General features: G+C 38.8%; 1 protein-coding gene and 1 long non-coding RNA gene across 6 annotated transcripts in view; one reads left to right on the top strand and one right to left on the bottom strand.

Annotated features, from left to right (window-relative positions):
* Nucleotides 1–19,213, top strand: part of LOC135966177 (uncharacterized) — a 151,456-nt gene that overhangs the window by 99,559 nt on the left and 32,684 nt on the right. The gene's annotated exons all lie outside the window — the stretch shown is intronic.
* Nucleotides 1–19,213, bottom strand: part of DERA (deoxyribose-phosphate aldolase) — a 129,018-nt gene that overhangs the window by 85,064 nt on the left and 24,741 nt on the right. For all 5 annotated transcript variants that reach the window (XR_010579300.2, XM_074006328.1, XM_005570251.5 and 2 more), the window contains exons 2-4: nt 5,217–5,314; nt 3,910–4,057; nt 2,336–2,431 (exon numbers count right to left, since the gene is read on the bottom strand). Coding sequence is in view for 4 of the 5 variants with exons in the window: in XM_005570251.5 (XP_005570308.1) it covers nt 2,336–2,431; nt 3,910–4,057; nt 5,217–5,314 (342 nt within the window). In the remaining variant the exon portion in view is untranslated. The remainder of the gene's footprint in view (nt 1–2,335; nt 2,432–3,909; nt 4,058–5,216; nt 5,315–19,213) is intronic.

Here is a 19,213-nt window from a genome sequence, read left to right as displayed (position 1 = left end):
TGTTCCTCCCATTGCCTATGTTAAAAACAACCAGCCTGGCAGATGAGCATAAAGAAAAGAGAATGCAGGAGGAAAACGTACCTAATTAGTCCACAAAATTGGGGGAGGGGCAGGGTAGAGCCAAGTGTAAATAAGAGGAAAATGAAAACACAAAAGACAACTACACTCTTGAAAAATAGTAACATCTTTTACACGCACATCATTAACTCTCCATCCCTGTTTCTAAATACAACCTGTCATGTTTCCTTGACATTAAATTCCTTGGGGCTGGGCATGGTGGCTCTTGCCTGTAATCCCAACATTTTGGGATGTTAAGGCAAGCGGATCACCCGAGGTGAGGAGGTTGAGACTAGCCTGGCCAACATGGTGAAACCCCATCTCTACTAAAAGTATAAAAATTAGCCTGGTGTGGTGGTGCATGCCCGTAGCCCCAGCTACTCGGGAGGCTGAGGCAGGTGAACTGCTTGAACTCAGGAGGCAGAGGTTGCAGTGAGCCGAGATCGTGCCACTGCACTCCAGCCTGGGTGACACAGCAAGCCTCTGTCTCAAAAAATAAAAATTAAAAACAATTCCTTAGGTCTGCTACCTTAGAGGAAAGCATGTTTCTCTGTTGTTTAAAGCAAAAACTGTACTGACTGAGGCTGATGAAAAATTAAGGTCTACACAGGTGTAGCTGCCAAATACTTTGGGAATCCTCATAAACCAATTCTATATAAATACTGTGCACCATGTTTGTTTTAATATATTCCTAATAAGCTATAAACTCCTTTTAAATGTTTACTTATTTTATTTTTTTCTAGATACCTTTGTTGCCCACGCTGGTCTCAAACTTCCGGCTTTAATCAATCCTCTTGCCTGGGCCTTCCAAAGTGCTGGGATTACAGATGTGAGCCACCACGCCTGGCCTAGACTCCCTTTTTAAAGCATCAGGATATTCCTCAAACATCTCTTAAAACTAGAATCTAATTTTATATCTGTCTATTCATCCATCCATATACACACAGATATATATTTACCAAACTAATGCTTTAAAGACTTTTCTGTCATATGAAGTCCTACTGTGTCTATCTGAAGTCAGTGACTCCTGAATGCACTCTCTCCTTTATCTTCTAGGTTTTGTGTGGCTCTTATCAGCTCCCACGTGGACTGTGACAAGTCTCCCCTAACTCCATTTCACTCTTTTCTAATTTATCCAGTACGATCAGGTAACTTACTATGTCATGAAGCTGATCATGTCACTCCTCTAACCTTTCAATGTCTTCCCTATCATCAGAATTCAGGCCAAATGCCACCACATGGCATGGATCCCCTCTGAAATTCTGTCCTGATCTCCCTCTCCAGCTTCAACTCCAGTATCTCCCCCTTTGCCCTGTCTTCGGAACCCTGCCTTTGAAGCCAATAATTGCAAACCTTCTCCAGTCCCCTGAACATGCTTTGTGCCTTCACACGTGCTAGTGCCTCTGTCTAACATGCGGTTCCCTACCTTATTAACACTGTGAACTCCTCCTCATCCTTAAAACCCAATGCAATTATCTCCAGGACGATGCTTTCTCTTACTTTGGTGTCACCAACCTCTGCAGAATAATCATTCCCTGCTCAGAATTGCAACTGCATTTTGCGCATATCCTTGTTTTTTTTTGTTTTTTTTGTTTTTTTTTCCTGAGATGGAGTCTTGGTCTATCACCCAAGCTGGAGTGCAGCGGCATGATCTCGGCTCACTGCAACCTCTGCCTCCCAGGTTCAAGCGATTCTTTCTCCAGCCTCAGCCTCCCAGGAGCTGGGATTACAGGCACTGCCACCAAGCCTGGCTAATTTTTGTATTTTTAGTAGAGATGGGGTTTTGCTATGTTAGCCAGGCTGGTCTTGGACTCTTGACCTCAAGTGATCCACCTGCTTCGGCCTCCCAAAGTGCTGGGATTATAGTTGTGAGCCACCGTCCCCAGTCCGCATATCCTTATTATATTTTACATACATATATATATAAAAAAAAAACAGAACACACATACATGTGTGTGTTAGTATGTGTATGTGTGTGTGTATATATATAGATATAAAAATACTATATATCGTGCCTTATGATTTTTTTCTTCACCTGACTATTCCTCCTAAACCAACTCAGTTTCCTTAAGGATAGGAATACAGTTCTATATTGTTGGGAATAAATATGTCTTCCACTTACTAAGCAATTAATACATACTAAAATCATGAATAAATACAACTAATTAAATACATAAACTAATTTAAATCATAGTACAAAACTATATATAATACCCCACTGTATGAAGAACTGGAAACATGTTTAAAAAATAACAACAAAAGCCACAACACATTTTACCTGATGCCACAGGGATATTACAGCCTGCAGCCTTGAGTGCTTTTACAGCATCACACACCCGGGCGGGATAAACACAGACGGCAGCTGTGGTAATGCCTATCAAGAAAAAATAGGAATAGCCAACTTTAAATGAAGTTCAATTCACACAACATGCTTTTAATTATCATTTATATCGCAACACTGGCAAAAATCAAACGAGAGAAAAAATAATTCCCCCGCAATGCTGCAATAAATTAAAAGACTTTTATTTTCCACATTCCCTTCTAGTTCTTGATAACATGGATTATTTTCTTATCGTTAAAGTCATAAAAACAAGTTTGATATACTCTTCCTTGAGATTAACATAGTGCTGTTTTTTAGAAATGTCTAAATAGTAAACTTGGTGATCATTACTAAATGAAAATACTTCAGATAGATAACAAAATCCGTATTTACAGAGCATTCTCACAGGACAACCTGAAGAAAGGACAGTTTGAAGAAGGACAGATGAAGAAAAATATTAAGTAAAATTTAGAGGGAGGTACCACAAAAATGACATTTAACTAATCCTATTCCCAATTTTGAAAGAAATAATAAAATCTGAAACGGAAGCCCCAATTTTAAGAAATAAGTTCATAAATTTTAAAAAACTTAGAAATCGAATAGTCACTATAAAACAAAGAAATATCATAAGACCTTAAACCAAGTTGTTACCTTTGAGTGCAATAAATAAGGTGGCATTTTTATGGCCAACTCGAAATAAACATAATAAATACTTTTCAAAAGCCATAGAGTTGTTCAGGTTTGTATGTTACCTACAAACCTAAACATGTTTGTTTGGGATAAAAGACCTGCATTGGGCCAATTCAGCATCTCTAGTTGCACTCACAGCAGATAGGCACTCGGGGGCCGTGAAGCATACTCCATGGGAAGGAGACCTGCCTCCCAAAACCAGCCCAGCAAGTAACAAGACATGTAGTCCTGGGAATGCTGCTTAGCCTTCCAGGTGTAGGGTTCCTTATTTAGAAAACAAGGAAATCAATTCTTACAGGTGTCCAACATCTCCAAAATGCTGAGGTCCTAAACTTACGGCAACTTTAGAAAAGTCCTTCTTTTCATGTATACTAAGGCAGTGAACATGACTTTTTTTGAAATATCTAACCTAATATACAAGCAGGCTGTATTTCTCATTTGCACTTTATTTTCAAAAGTATTTCATATACTCACAGAAAATACTTTATGTATGAGATGTGATTATTAAGTAATGAGACCGGCTTTTTCACGTGTGGCTAGGGAATCAGAATTAGTATTTTAGTGTCACTAAACAGAAATTTTCCAAAACTGAAGAACTGAAAAGAAATAAAGTCACTCTCTGCCAAGCACTTTAATCCAAGAACTGACCTGGAAAAAAAAAAAAGACTCAGATTCTCTTCCTGCTGTTTTTCAGAGAAGAATCTGTCCATGTATACACAGCAAGAGTTTCTATCATGGATTCTATCACCGCTATCATTAGCAGTTGTATCTTAAGCCCTCTTAGATCTAGTAATCAGTATTGTAAGCAGTAAACACCACACAGATCACAGCAACAACATTACCTTTATCATACATATTTAAAGCTTTTAAGAGATCTTCCCGGATTGGGTATTTGGCTTTATAACAGAGCCTTTGAATGTTAGAAGATGTATCATCGCCTGAAAGTGTAGTAAGATCTATAAAGGTAACAGCTTTCAGCAGCCAAGCAGCCTGGTTTAAAGAAAAGTGAAAACAACGTAAATTTAATAAATAAATAAACAAACAAACAAACAAACAAACCTCCAACCCAGCTGGTTAGTAGAGAAGCATTAGACAAGTATGGGTGTTAATATCTTATGCCCACACTGTTCTATGGAATATTCTGATATATGATATAAATACAGCTCAAGAACCACTAACAAGATGAACACTGCCCAAAATAAAAGGGAGGAAGAGTGGCCTTAAACATTTTTTTTCTCCCACAGATATCCCACATTGAAACCCCTATTAGCCCATGTCTCCCCACTTCTGACTACTCCATCTCAGCCAAAGGGAGAGCCCATCAGAGCCACCCTGACATAGAAGAACTCCGAAAGAAGGTTTCTATCTTACATTTTACCTCCCGCTCTGGGATCTGGGATGAGATTATTATTTTTAAAAGTTTCCAAGTTTTTTGGTGTTTTTTTTTTTTCAATTTAATCCAATTCCATTTTTAAAACAATATTCATATTTCACAACTCAGTCTGATGAATTTTCTTTTATCTTTTCAATCAGAATATTTCTAAGGATGAGCAAAATGTGAACTATCACTCTCAAGGATTCAATCACAGTATTCTGCCTCACGTGTGAAATGAACTCTGAATTCCTTTTAATCTTACACAGCACGTCTTTGGTTGGGATACACTGAAGAAAATGCTGACCACAAGTACTCTACGAAACATCATTTTTGGATTTTGAAAAATGATTTATGGAAAGTAATAGTAAGGTAAACACGATGGTCAAGAAAGGTCAACTCTTAAACCTAAAGGCCTCAAGAGTGGGCACATCAAGTTTAGATGTTAGGGCTTTAAAATTAAAATAGAAGAAGGCATGTCTAAAAAACTGAATAAATGTGTTGAGAAAATATGCCATTTAATTCACTCATGAATAAAGATGCCTCAAATTCATTTGCGGTTTTGCCACTCAAGAGTGATAAGATTTTTAACTTGTTTGGATAAATGTGTTATCTTTCTCCAACCCATCACCATCATATATGAATTATTAAAATAAGTCATGGACAGCTGCAATCTTTTAAGTTTAGATGCATCTTGAGCGAAATTCAATATTGTGGCCTTGAGGGAAGAGACCACGCATTGTAAAATACAGGCAAAGAATGCTCAAGAACCCTTACCTGCCACTCCTTTTTCACCGTTCTGCGAGCCTGGATTTGTTCCGCACGCCTCAGAACTGCCGGGTGATTCACTTGTATTTTGGAGATCCAGCTAAGGTCTAAAACAGACAGAAAAAACACTTTTTGAAGCCTAAAGTTTCATTAAATATAGTCACCTATTTTTACACGGTCCTTGAAAGGATACATTTATCACTTGACATCAACCTTTTTTTAAAGCTTATGTTTCTTTTTTGTACAACTATAAATAAACAGCCTTGTTGATGGAAGCCCAGTCAACAAAAGGCATACTTCATGCAAAATCACTGCCATTACTTTCAAAGGCAAAAACCACAATTGCTTCTGTACCAGCCCATACATTTGGAACTGGAAGAACCTGTATTGATTCATGACACAGACATGCCTAACAACTGGGGAAATGTGTGCTACCCATGCCACGCACCTCACCTCTGACAGCAAAGACGTATTTGTGAGTGTCCAGTCCAGGAGAGCAAATGATTAATAAATACTTAAGTGAACTAATGGTGGGAATTACAGAAACTGTGCTCACTACTGGCAAGATTAATACCTACTGCATGCTGACAGGATACAGCCCATTCTTTCTTCAAAGAAAAAATTTTCAAAATATATTAGAAATAACAACACTGACTGATATAACAGAAATTAGAAAAAAAGAAAAAACAAATTATTTAAAGTTTTAGGAGAGATCTCTGTTGCTTTTGTTCTGAAATGCTCTCTGCTACCTTGATCTACTCTCTCTTCTCTTCCAGTTAACTGTAATTTCTACTTTCAGACCTAGTCTAAATATTAGCTGTTGTGAAAACACGGTCAGCTCCCCAGACAGAGCTAACATTAGACAGATCTCTACTACAGAACTTGTAATCAGTTCATCAAGGATTCCTGGTGAAACCATTTGTTGTAGTTAGTACATTGCCAGCCATGATCTTACCCATCTTTGGGTGTCTAACATCAAAGAGTGTATGTATTTCAACGTCATCCACCAATATCCTATAACATAGGTGGCCTCACAATAAATTGGACATGAACATTATTTACCTTCTATAACTAACCTCACTTCTGTATCTCTCCAGCAATTCCATGTTTTTAAAAGAGCCTTAAAAGAGCACTGCAGGAAAAGTTATCCATTAGAAAAAATGCCCTAATTACAGAACTCTTTATAATGCAATGAAGAAAACTGCTGATCACATACTGTATCATGTAACAATACAAATTTAAGTATTTGCATCTAAACTCATGTTTACAGATGACGTTCTTTCTCTCATTTTCATTTCATTCTTCTTAAAAGTGTCAGTATTAAAGGTACAGAAATTGCAAGTTGGACTCTAAGTGATTAATAATGATATTCTCATTTAAATTTCACTGAAGAAGGAAAAGAGTTTGGGTGCTTCTTTTTCTCTCTAATTATTTTGTTAGCTGAAATCATTTAACAAACCAGATTTTTAACATTTCAATCCATCTGCTCCTGCTCCTCAAAGATATTGTATGGTTTTTTTTGCTTGTTTGCTGAGCCAACTTCACAGAGAAAATGGGAGTCTGGGGTCAGGCCGATGAAATCTGCCTCTGCTTTCCCACACAAGGGCTGTTTTTGTTCTAGCAGCGCCCAAGAAAATCAGACCAGACACACTAGACTTCGTCCCAATTTATCTAAGACCTGTAAGAAACACCCCCTACTCAAACACAGGAGAGGTTTTTTTTTTTTTTGCGGGGAGACACAGTTTCTCTCTGTCGCCCAGGCTGGAGTGCAGTGGCGCGATCTTGACTCACTGCAACCTCCACCTCCTGGGTTCAAATGATCTCATGCCTCAGCCTCCCAAGAAGCCAGGGCTACAGGCGTGCGCCACCATGCCAGGCTAATTTTTGTATTTTTAGTAGAGACGGGGTTTCACCCTGTTGGCCAGGCTGGTCTCAAACTCCTGACCTCAAGTGATCTACCTGCCTCGCCCTCCCAAAATGCTAGGATTATGCATGAGTCACCGCGCCCAGCCCTAGGAGGCTCTTTTTTTCTTTTTTCTCAGATGATTGATAATGGTGATTGGGTTCATGGTAAAGACTGTTTCAGGCAGATATAGGAAAATGAGTGAAGCAAAGAGTATGTTAATTCCAAGGCTCACTGCCAACTAATTCTTGACCATGATCAAAAAGAGGTAGGCCTTACTCAGTGGGGCAAGGCTTTGAGAGGCTGTCCTTTAGCGATCACAGGACATCCCTGAAGTCCTTCCCCTTCTCTACTCCCAACTCACCACTACTGTCGCCACTGGAAACAGTGGCACCACTGTTGGAGAGGGATCTCAGGCAAACACAAGCCTCTTCCTTCACCATCCGGCTCCTTCCTCCTTCTCAAGCCCCAGCTCCTTCCTCACCCGTCCTCTGCCTCTGTGGTGCAACCTTCCTAATTTACTGGCAGTTCCCTGACACATTATGCCAGGCTGTCTCTGGATCTGTGCATGCGGAATGCTCCTTCTACCAAGAATTACCCTTCCCTGCCTTGCTGAACAGTGAACTGCTGCTCATCCTTTAGGACTCGGTTCAAATGTCACCTTCTCTGGGAGCCTTCCCTGAACCTCACAGGTTGAGACATCCCTTTGCTTCTTTGTGCTCCCATGCAACTCTGCATTCTACCTTTAGTACACCCCCTTCACTCAGAATGCCATTGATGTGTCCCAATGTTTATGTCCCCAAAAGATTTGTTAAAACTCCAAGCGAAGGACTTGACACACGGGTGGCATATGATAAATAAGTCGAGGGTTCCCAAAGACCAGAAAGGATTTAATTCTGGGCAATGTCTTTCTCCACTGCTTCTGACTACAAAGGGCTTTTGGATCTCTACAAGAAAAGGTGCCACTGAAGTATGAATGGGATGCCTGGGAACTTTCACCTTAAAAACCAATTTTGAGTACACCAAAGGTTAGAACTCACAAGGTCTGCTCTTACACTTCTCAGAAACCTCTTGCCAGAGGTCCCTGCAAACCATCTACTGGACAATGTAATAGGATTTCTTCTCTCACAGTATCAGCCTTGACTGCTGAAAATATCATTAGCGGTCATAAAATTATCCAGCCCCATATTTAATATAGCCACAAAATTTGCCTCTGTGACCTCCCATGGCAATGAATTATGTAAGTGACTATCTCGTTTTATTAGCACTTAATTTGCTACTCTTTAATTTCATCAAATAACCCATGTTCTCATATTATGGGGTCTGGGGAAAAGAAAGGACTGATTGGCCTTTGTTATGTCCTTCATAATTTTTAATATTTTATTCAAGTACCCTTTAGCGTCTCCTTTCCAGGAGAAGTGATTCTAATGCACATAATCTCATCAGGACCAAAGAATCTTCTTATGGGGCCAAAAGGGGTTTTAAGTACACATGCCTTTGGGGAGAAAAGACATGAAACCATAATTGGAAGGCAATGACACTCTTCTCTTAAAATTCTCCAATGAAGAAACTCCCACTATTTATCTTAGTATGTCATTTTGGTGGTTTTTAGGCCCTTGTGTTGGTTATAAATTTGTCCTCAAATACTCTTCTCACAATTTACTATTATTATTTTCCAGTTCAAGTCTTAGTGGAGACGGAGGTCATTTTCCCTGCAACTTTACTTTCTAGCCTTTCCATCATTTTCATCTGTGTTTCTACAGAAGTTCTTGTATTTTTCACAGTACTCCTAAAACATGTAACACCAAATGATAACCCTACGAAAGGAGGTGCATTTTCTGTTTTGATTTTAACTTTGTTCCTAATACACAAAAATAAAAATTTACCACACTGGCTGGATAAGAAGTCCAGTTCAGAGGAAGGGTAGGTCACAGTAGGCTTATCCAGTTGTCTAAAACAACCCTAATGGATAAGTAGAGGTTTCTGATTCCCCCTAAAGCATTGTTTCTCAGTCTAGAGACATTTCTGGTTGCCACAGATGGGGTAGTGAGGTTCCAGAGAAGGTGCCACTTGTATCTAGTGGGTAGAGGCCAAGGATACTGTTCAATATCCTACAAGGCACCCACAACTTGAATTATGTGGTCCCAAACGTCAACAGTGCCAAAGCTGAGAAACCCTGCCCAAAAAACTGTGCAGGATGCAGGAAAAATAAACAGGAAGCACTGCAAGTTTGTGGGGCTGTCACAAGCAAAAGCAGGTTGGCTAAATGTGACTGAATGTGGCTTGCGTGACCGACTGTGGCTTATTTGTAAAGTGCCGTAAGCACCAGGCTGAGTGCAGGCACGGGCTGTCCAATCAGTAACCACACACGTGTGCCTACCTGAGCCCTTGAAATGTGGATAGTCCAAATTGAGATGTGCTTTAAGTGTAAAATACACAGATATCAAACATTCAGTACAAAAAGAAGGATGTGAAATATCTACTTACGTTTTAACACTGATTGCACAGTGAAATTATAATATTTGGGGTGCATTTGGCTAAGTAAAATGCTATTAAAATATTTCACCTGTTCCTTTTTATTTTTTTATAATGTGCACACTTGAAAATTTAAACCGACTCCATGTCTCACGTTATGTTTCTATTGGCTCTAGGCTCTAGTCTAGGCTTTATGATACAGGTGACCAAAAGTCACAGAAGATTTCCAAACAGGGCTGCAACAGAATTAAAGGAGTATTTTTAAAAAGCAATCGGCACACAGAATATGTCCCATGGAAATACTTTTGTAAGTTTGCAAATGCAAATATGAAAAGGCATTTATGGTAGCACTGTTGCAAATGACACCAAGATCCATATCCAGTTCAATAATATATAGCAAATCCGTAATACGGAATACACTTCAGCCATTAAAAAGAATGAAGTACAGGCTGCGTGCAGTGGCTCACGCCTGTAATGCCAGCACTTTGGGAGGCCGAGGCAGGCAGATCACAAGGTCAGGAGTTCAAGACCAGTCTGGCCAATATGGTGAAGCCCCGTCTCCACTAAAAATACAAAAATTAGCTGGGCATGGTGGCGCAAGCCTGTAGTCTCAGCTAGTTGGGGACTGAGGCAGAAGAATCGCTTGAACCCAGGAGACAGAGCTTGCAGTGAGCCGAGATTGTGCCACTGCACTCCCGCCTGGGTGACAGAGCAAGACTCCGCCTCAAAAAAAAAAAAAAAAAGAACGAGGTACATCAGTAAGTACTGTTGTAGAAACTGATTATGATACCATTACTCAGTAAAAATAAGAAATATGCACAGCAGTGTGCTTTTTAAAATAAAACTGTTCATAAAAACAAAAAATACAAAACATGTATCTGTTGGTGTATTTGCAAAAAAAAAAAAAGAAAAAATACTATATGCCAAATTCATAGAAGTGTTTCTCTTCAGAGATTAGATTATATTCCTACTTTCTCATGTTATATATTCCCCTAATACTTAAACATTCTTACAAAGAGCATGCATTATCTTATTGAGCAGAAAATATAACACATAATACTTAACTGTTGAATTAAGAGGAACTGCCAGGCAGCAGTGTGAAGGACAGGTAGAATGAAAGGCAGACTACAGGAGGTAAACCAGTAAGGCAGCTGTCTGTGATCCGGGCACCAGCATCATACAACACCTACCTGGGGCATTTTCACAGCTCTAAACCCTTCGTGATCAATCTTCGGCCACTGAGCTGTTCCAGAAAGCCAGCCTGACACAGCTACACAACGTCAGGCAGAAATGATGATGTCAGAATGCCGTTTCTGTTCCCACAGAAAAGATCACCAAAATGTTCACCACAGGCCCCCAGGTAGAAACTGATCATTATATTGCTCCTACATGATACTAACATTACAAGGGGATGAGATGGGCCCATGCTCTATTTAAGAGCCTACTCTAGCCCACCCGTAGCTGTGCTCCTCTCCATGGGCAGGGGTCTGTGGGGCCAAGGACAGAGACTGTCCCTGGGCCAACATTCCCCTCTAGTCCATGCTCATGGTGCACAGGACCCAAACTTTCTAGATCAAATGGCTCCAGCCTTCTTTAGAGAGTCTGCAGGGATCTCTACCCAAAGTCAAGACTTAAACAAGATATAAGACAGACAAGGGACAGAAAACCTCCTGGAGAGTTTGATAAATGCAAGTATGCCTATGAATACCATTCATTCATTCAAGTAATATCAAAGGGCTATCCACAATGGTGCCAGACACCACTGGAGGCTCTGCAGATTGAGCAGTGCTGAAAAGAACAAAATTCTTACTCTCACAGGCCTTTCCTAATAAGAGATAAACACATAAATATCTATTAACTATATTATACATCTGAGCTACAATGAAACGTTATATAGGATAAGAAAATGGAGAATGTAGGATGGGCATGGGCCAGGAAAATCTGATAATAAAACATTTGAACAGGGCACCAGGTGAAATAAGCAATGAGGCCATCATCTAGGAAAACAGTGTTCTAGGCAGAAATGTCAGAGGCATTTGAACCAGGGCAACTCCATCTGGAATAGGGGCTGGGTAAAATGAGGCTGAAGTTTACTGGGCTGCATTCCCAGATGGTTAAGGCATTCTAAGTCACAGGATGAGACCGGAGGTCAGCACAAGATACAGGTCCTAAAGACCTTGCTGATAAAACAGGTTGCAGTAAAGAAGCCAGGTAAAACCCACCAAAACCAAAATGGCTACAAGACTGACCTCTGGTCCTCCTCACTGCTACACTCCCGCCAGTGCCATGACAGTTTACAAATTCCATGGCAACATCAGGAATATTTTTAGACCTATATGGTCTAAAAAGGGGAGGCATGAATAATCCACCCCTTGTTTAGCATATCATCAGGAAATAACTATTAAAAATAGGCAACCAGCAGCCCTCAGGGGTTAAATAAAAGAATGGCTACTCCATTTTACTTTCTTACTTTCTTAATAAACTTGCTTTAACTTTACTCTGAACTCGCCCTAAATTCTTTCTTGCACAAGATCCAAGAACGCGCTCCTGGGGTCTGCATCAGGACCTCTTTCCGGTAACAGAAAGAGGAGAAGGCAAGAGGGAACAGCCGTATCTAAGGCAAAGCAGGGACACAGTGTAATCAGAGGAAAGTAGGCAAGGCCAGGTACGGGAAATGGAAGAGAGGGCGGCAACGGCCACATCACGTAGTAAAACGTTTTCCAAAAGGAGGGTAATAACCCACAGATATGTCATGAAATCAATTTTGTCAGCGGCAATGAGCATTTTTAAAAAAGAAAGAAACAGAAAAATAGAAAATGTCAAGATACAACGCATGTTATACAGGTAGGATCATTCGTGGAAGTTCTGTTTCAATCCCGTGTGTACCGTGTGGTGTGTACCGTGTGGCAATATAAAATATACTGCATATGGTGAGCCACGGCCAACAGGGTTCAAAAGGTCCTTAAGGAGACTTTTTCAGCAGGTTTTCCCGTGTAAGACGGTAAGTCTTTCAGAGAATTTTCAGCAAGGGCTGAAATGATCTGATTTACATTCTAAAATAATCCCTCTGGCTGTGGTGGGAAAGCCAAGTCGGAAGCTCAAGCAAGAGCAGGTGGTGGCCTGTAGCAAATCACTAGAAGAAGCACAGTGGAGAGGGGTCAAAATCTCATCAATCAACTGACTATAGCTTTTCTATTCTGCATTTAAAATTTGTCTTCAAACAAATAAGAGCTACTCAATCTCTGGTGCTATTATTCCCACCTGGAGAGTGAAAAGTCAAAGATCCAGAAGCATCTGTCAGATTCACAAAGCACAAAATTCAAAGAAGAGCTTCCTCTGCTCACTACCCATAAACAGCCTCAGGTAAGTCTCTCTGTGGAAGAGTTTACAGATTAGAACACACTGTCAGGGCTGACCTCGCTGTCCCTCTCCCCCACCACTCTATGCTCCAAGTAACTACTGAAGCCAAATTTGATAGCTCTTCTCAATATGGTCCAACTACTGCTGAGCTTTTGGTCCTCACTAGGGTGACCACCTCATCCTGGGTTGCCCAAGACAAGCCCGGTTTAGGCCTCCTGTCCCCTCTGTGTTAGCATTCATCTTCTACATTTCATTTCTTAACAAAGTTGAAAATACACCAAGATATATTTGGGAGACTCCAGCTTCTCTTCTCTCTCAGTCTCCAGCAATGTCACACAGCATGTGAGAGCCCGGTGCAGTGAACAGTGTTACTTTACCAAGTGGTTCACTCTAAAACGAAACCAAAGCTTGACTCTCTTCCTCACTCTCCTGGACATAACCAAACACTCCCAGCATGCTAGGCATTCACTGATTACTGAGGGTACTCAGAATATTCGTGGCTACTCTATTCAATAAATGGTGCTAGGAAAACTGGCAAGCGACATGTATAAGAATGAAACTGGATCCCCATCTCTCACCTTATACAAAAATCAACTCAAGACGGATGAAAGACTTAAATCTAAGACCTGAAACCATAAAAATGCTAGAAGAGCTAGAAGATAACATGAGAAAAACTCTTCTAGACATTAGCTTAGGTAAACAATTCATGACTAAGATCCCAAAAGCAAATGCAACAAAAATAAATAAATAAATGGGACATAATTAAACTAACAAGCTTCTGCACAGCAAAAAAAAATCAGCAAAGTTAATAGACAACCCACAAAGTGGGAGTAAATATTCGCAAACTATGCATCCGACAAAAGAATAGCATCCAGAATCTACAAGGAACTCAAACAAATCAGCAAGAAAAAAAAACAAATAATCCCATTAAAAGTGGACAAAGGACATGAATAGATATTTCTCAAAAAAAGATATACAAATGACCAACATATAAAAAAAAGCTCAATCACTAATTATCAAGGAAATGCAAACTAAAACCACAATAAGACACCACCTTACTCCTGCAAGAATGACCATAATTAAAAAGTCAAAAAATAATAGATGTTGACATGAATGTGGTGAAAAGGGAACACTTTTACACTGGTAATAGGAATGTAAATTAGTACAACCACTACAGAAAACGATATGATTTATCAAATTCTGTAAACCTAAAACTATTTACTTTGGGTCAGGCTTTTTAATTCTGCAACAACAACAAAAGCTATCAGTAACAATGACCTCAAAAAAAGTATGTTTAATAAAAAATTTTACTCCGAATTCCCATTTCTCAGGAAAGTTGATTATTTGTAATTTGCATAAAATGTTTTTCAACATTTGCCACGAGCCATAAAAACCAAAGGTATCTATCTATCCATCTATCTATCCATCTATCTATCCATCTATCCATCTATCTATCCATCTATCTATCCATCTATCCATCTATCCATCTATCTATCCATCTATCTATCCATCTATCTATCTATCCATCTATCTATCCATCTATCCATCTATCTATCTATCCATATATATCAGACTCCAGGATGACCTAAATCTGCTAAAAAGCATCACTATCTACCCCAAAAAATTAGTAGTTAAGATGCCTGTGTCCAAAGATAGCAATTTAACCCATCTTCAGAAGACACAGTTACAGAAAACTCTGAGCATGACTTTCATTGAGATAAATGACTATTCTAAATATTGCTCACTTTTAGATCTAAATTTTCTAGTGAAATGTGTAAGAACTAAAGCAGGCCGTATGCAGTGGCTCACACCTGTAATCCCAGCACTTTGGGAGGCCGAGGCAGGCAGATCACGAAGTCAGGAGATCGAGACCATCCTGACTAACACGATGAAACCCCGTCTCTACTAAAAATACAAAAAATTAGCTGGGTGTGGTGGCGGGCGCCTGTACTACCAACTACTCAGGAGGCTGAGGCAGGAGAATCGTTTGAACCCGGGAGGTGGAGGTTGCAGTGAGCCAACATCATGCCACTGTACTCCAGCCTGGGTGACAGAGTAAAACTCCATCTCAAATTAAAAAAATAAAATAAAAAAAGGAAAGCAGTAGTTATTAAGTTGTTGGCTCCATTAGCAGAAGATTCACAAAATACTAGAAAGTATCAGTTTCATAGCAGAGTCATAGGTGCTTCAAACAGAAAATCAGTTAAATTAATTTGAATATTGACTCATTTTAAAAATCTAATTTATCAAATAAAAAAACCGGAAGTCTATTTTGCTGAAGGTAAAATAACTGACATTGCTGTGACTACCACTATAAATTCAGTTAAAGAGGTTAGAATAAAACACATAATTATCTGATTTTGCAGTGATAACATGGATGCAAATTTTGTTGTAGTAGCATGATAAAAACATGTTCTTATTAAATTAGGAAACCTATGAAACAGAAATATACCTGGATCTCTTTGTGACAGACATATAATTCATAATTTCATCCAAATATGCTTCCATAGTCTAACAACTAAAATAAAAACTGTCATTGTCAAATTTTAAACATTTTATTTATACACAGAATAAAGGAACGATCTGATCTTTGTGAAAAAGGTGACATTAAATTAAACATAAATCTTTCTTCACGGCAATATGCACTCTCTCTTTGCTGATTCTCATCAGTTGAATACTAGAAACATCTGACTCTTCGAAGAGTTAAGAGCCATTCTGTCAATCAATCTAAGGTGATGTACACCGGTCTTGAACTATCTTCTAAATAAGACCTTTAAATGTTGGCTTTTTTTTTTTTTTCCAAAATCAGTTGAAAATCTTTTATTAAAAAAAAGTTAAGTAAATAAAACACCAAAGCCTCTTGTTTTTGAAACTGTTAGTGAACTACAATTATTAATGACATTTTGCAAAGAGGGAGACATAAAATTTACTCCTACAAAAGAATGGATTTGAACAAATAAAATAATGAGATTTCAACTAGTATACATGTTAATTTTAAAATTCTAAAGTCGTACTTTGGAATACTTCAACTTGCCTGTTTTGACTATCTTTTGTTACATAACAACCACCACAAAACATTGTGGCTAAAAACAGCAATCATTTTATTTCTCCTGATAGGTTGACTGGGGCTCAGCTGAGTGGTTGTGCTGCTGCTTTCACTTGAGATCTCTTGTGTGGCTAAAGTCAAGTGGTGGCTAGGATTAGGACATACAAGATGTCACTCACATTTCTGTTATCTTGGAGGGTGCAGCTGGAAGACTGGGCTCTGCTGGGACATTAAGTCTCTTTCTTTCTCTCCATGTAGTCCTCAGACCTCTCCCCTTCCAAGTGCCTTTTCCAACAAGGTAGCTGAATTTCTTAATAGGCAGCTCAGAGCACCCAAAATTGTTAAAGCAGCTGTAGAGCATCACTTCTGCCATATTCCATTGGTTAAAGTGAGTTACAGGGCCAGCCCAGAATTAATGCAACACAGGACTACAAAAAGGCATCAGTACCAGAGACGTGGTCCATCTCTGGAGACTAGCTACCCCAAGCTCCTATTTTAAATTACGTAAACTTATATTCTGTACTGGAAAGAAATGAAATTGAGAAGACTTATAATTTTACAGTATTTGAATTAGCAAAATATCCAAAAGAATCATAAACAGAGACATCTTATTTGACAAGTTTTGTCTTATAAAAATATTTACTATTTTGTCTCAGAATGGAGGCATAAATATATTAGCTGTGAAAACATTTCTGGTAAAATATTTACACATTTCAATTAAAAAAATGTGAATTGAAAATATCCTCCATTTATAGAATGTGCTAAACTTACCAAGTACCTCAACACTTGTAGAGAAAATATTTTCTCAATTTTAAAAACATGTTTCATGGATAAGAATCAATTGAAAACTATTAAGAATTTTAAACTTAATAAACACAAAATGGAACTTTGACACACAGATGGATACAGCTAAGAAGCTAATTAAAGCAGAGTAATAATTCAACTTATGTTGTTTTATAATGCTGAGATAATATGAATACATTTTTTGGCTTTGATGTACATGAGTATATTTTAGTGTTAGAATGAATTTTTTAGTGTTTGAACGGAACTATTTTCTCTTGAACAGAAGATCTACCAATAAAATAAAGGCAATGTATCATTCAGTGTTTTTAATTATATAATTTTAAGTATTTTTAGTGCTCCCTTTTTACTGCCAAAAGTGTCTAGTTTGCATGCTAAGTCACCCTACCAAATATCCAAGTCAATGTCATTTCTGAGCAACTTTCCCCGGCTCTTCAACCACAAAGTCTTCCTCTGGGCTCCACTGAACCTTAACAGATTGATATTACAACTCTTACCCAAGTCAGTCAATAAATATTTAGGTGTTTTATTGTCTATCAGGCCCTGGTACATAATCCAGTGGTTATGTTGTGATAGTTGAATTATCTACTTGGATGTTGCCAACAAGATACTAGAGCTTCCTCAAAACAAAGGTATTCAGACTACTACATTAACAACAACCCAGCTCCTCATCACTGTACTTAACTGACGCATAGCAAATGATCTACAAATATTTGATGAATTGAGGACGACAACACATAACGTAATGAAAAAGGGAGCTGGTAGTTTGGGGAAGCCCTGATACACCAGAATAAAGGAAGTATAGCCATTCACTTACCCAAGATTCATTAAGCAACTACTACTGGATAAACAAACATAAAAAGAAAGGGACATCTGGGGCAAGGAAAAAGGATCCAAAACCACAAAGATTGTGCAGCTTAGTGTTAACCATCAAAGGAGAACGGAGGAGAAAAACATGTAATTTAACAACATAAGAATCAAATTAAAGCAAACTACATTATGTTGTAACACTTAATGAAATAATACATTTAGCATTATCAATGGATGCTAAAGACACTGGGTGAAAAGTTAATGAAAAACAAGACATTCACATGGTATTGGACTATCAACTCATACACGACACGCAGGTCAAGGAGGGGAAACTGGAACTATATTACTGGCGGATGTGGCTATAATCTCCTTAAGCAAATGATCAAACTTAACTTCACTTATAATGGGATCGCCAGGCACTCATTTCTGTGCCTCATGATGTGATATTTAAAATACACAGCATTGCTTCTGAAGTACTTTTACCAGAACTGTTTAATCTGAATTGAATCAAGTCTTAGATATAACTTCCAACTTAAAGAAAACACAGGGTGGGCACAGTGGCTCACGTCCATAATCACTTTGGAAAGCCAAGGTGGGAAGATCGCTAGAGTCCAGGAGTTGGAGATCAGCCTGGGCAATATGGTGAGACCCTGTCTCTACAAAAAATTTTAAAATTAGCCAGGTCGTGCTGGTGCATGCCAGTGGTCCCAGCTATACAGGAGGCTGAGTGGGAGGATTGTTTGAGCCCAGGAGCTTGAGGCTTCAGTGAGTCATGTTCATGCTACCGTACTCCAGCCTGGGCAACAGAACAAGATACCATCTCAAAAAAAAGAAAGCCAGGACAGGACAGGACAGGATAGGACAAGATAAGACAAGACAGCAGATGGAGAAATAAGTTAAATGACATTATGAGAAAATAATTAGACAAATCCAGGTGGTGAGACAATCTACAGAAAACATAACCCAGTATCATGATAGTAAAAAAGGGAGTTCTGCTGTAAAGGAAGACAAACACAACTGAATAAAATACATAGTCTTCATTTGTATTATGGCTTGGGTTAACCAGCTATAAAATACATTACATTTTGGGGACAACTGGAGAAATTTAAATATGGTCTCAGTAGTAGATGTTACCCAGGAATTATTTCAAATTTGGCTACTGTGACAATGATGTTATGGTGTTTAAGAAAATACATTAATTTCTTTAAAGTGCAAACTTTTTTATGTTTATGAGTGAAAGAAAGAGAGGGCGGCAAGGGCCAGATCATATAGTAAAATGTTTTCCAAAATGTCTGTAATTTTAATGTAAGATATTGCAGAAAAAACTGCCAACACAAAGAGTAAATTATTGTGTTAGGTCATGACAGATATATGAGTGTTCTTTATACTAGTCCTACTTTTCTGAGTGTTTGAAATCTTTAGCCATAGGAAGAAACTTATACAAAAGCAAGTTAAAATAATTAACACAGCACGTAAGGGAAACTGGTAGCTAGCCTCAAAAATGATCCATGAGGATTCTCTCCTCCTAGTATTCATGCCCCTTCCATAATTAATACAGCTGACCTATGTAACCAAGAGGAGATCGTGGAAACATCCGCGTGTGACTTCAAC

This window comes from Macaca fascicularis, chromosome 11 (assembly GCF_037993035.2).
Source record: "Macaca fascicularis isolate 582-1 chromosome 11, T2T-MFA8v1.1".
NCBI classification, from domain to species: Eukaryota; Metazoa; Chordata; class Mammalia; order Primates; family Cercopithecidae; genus Macaca; species Macaca fascicularis.
This window is presented reverse-complemented; position numbering and strand designations above follow the sequence as displayed.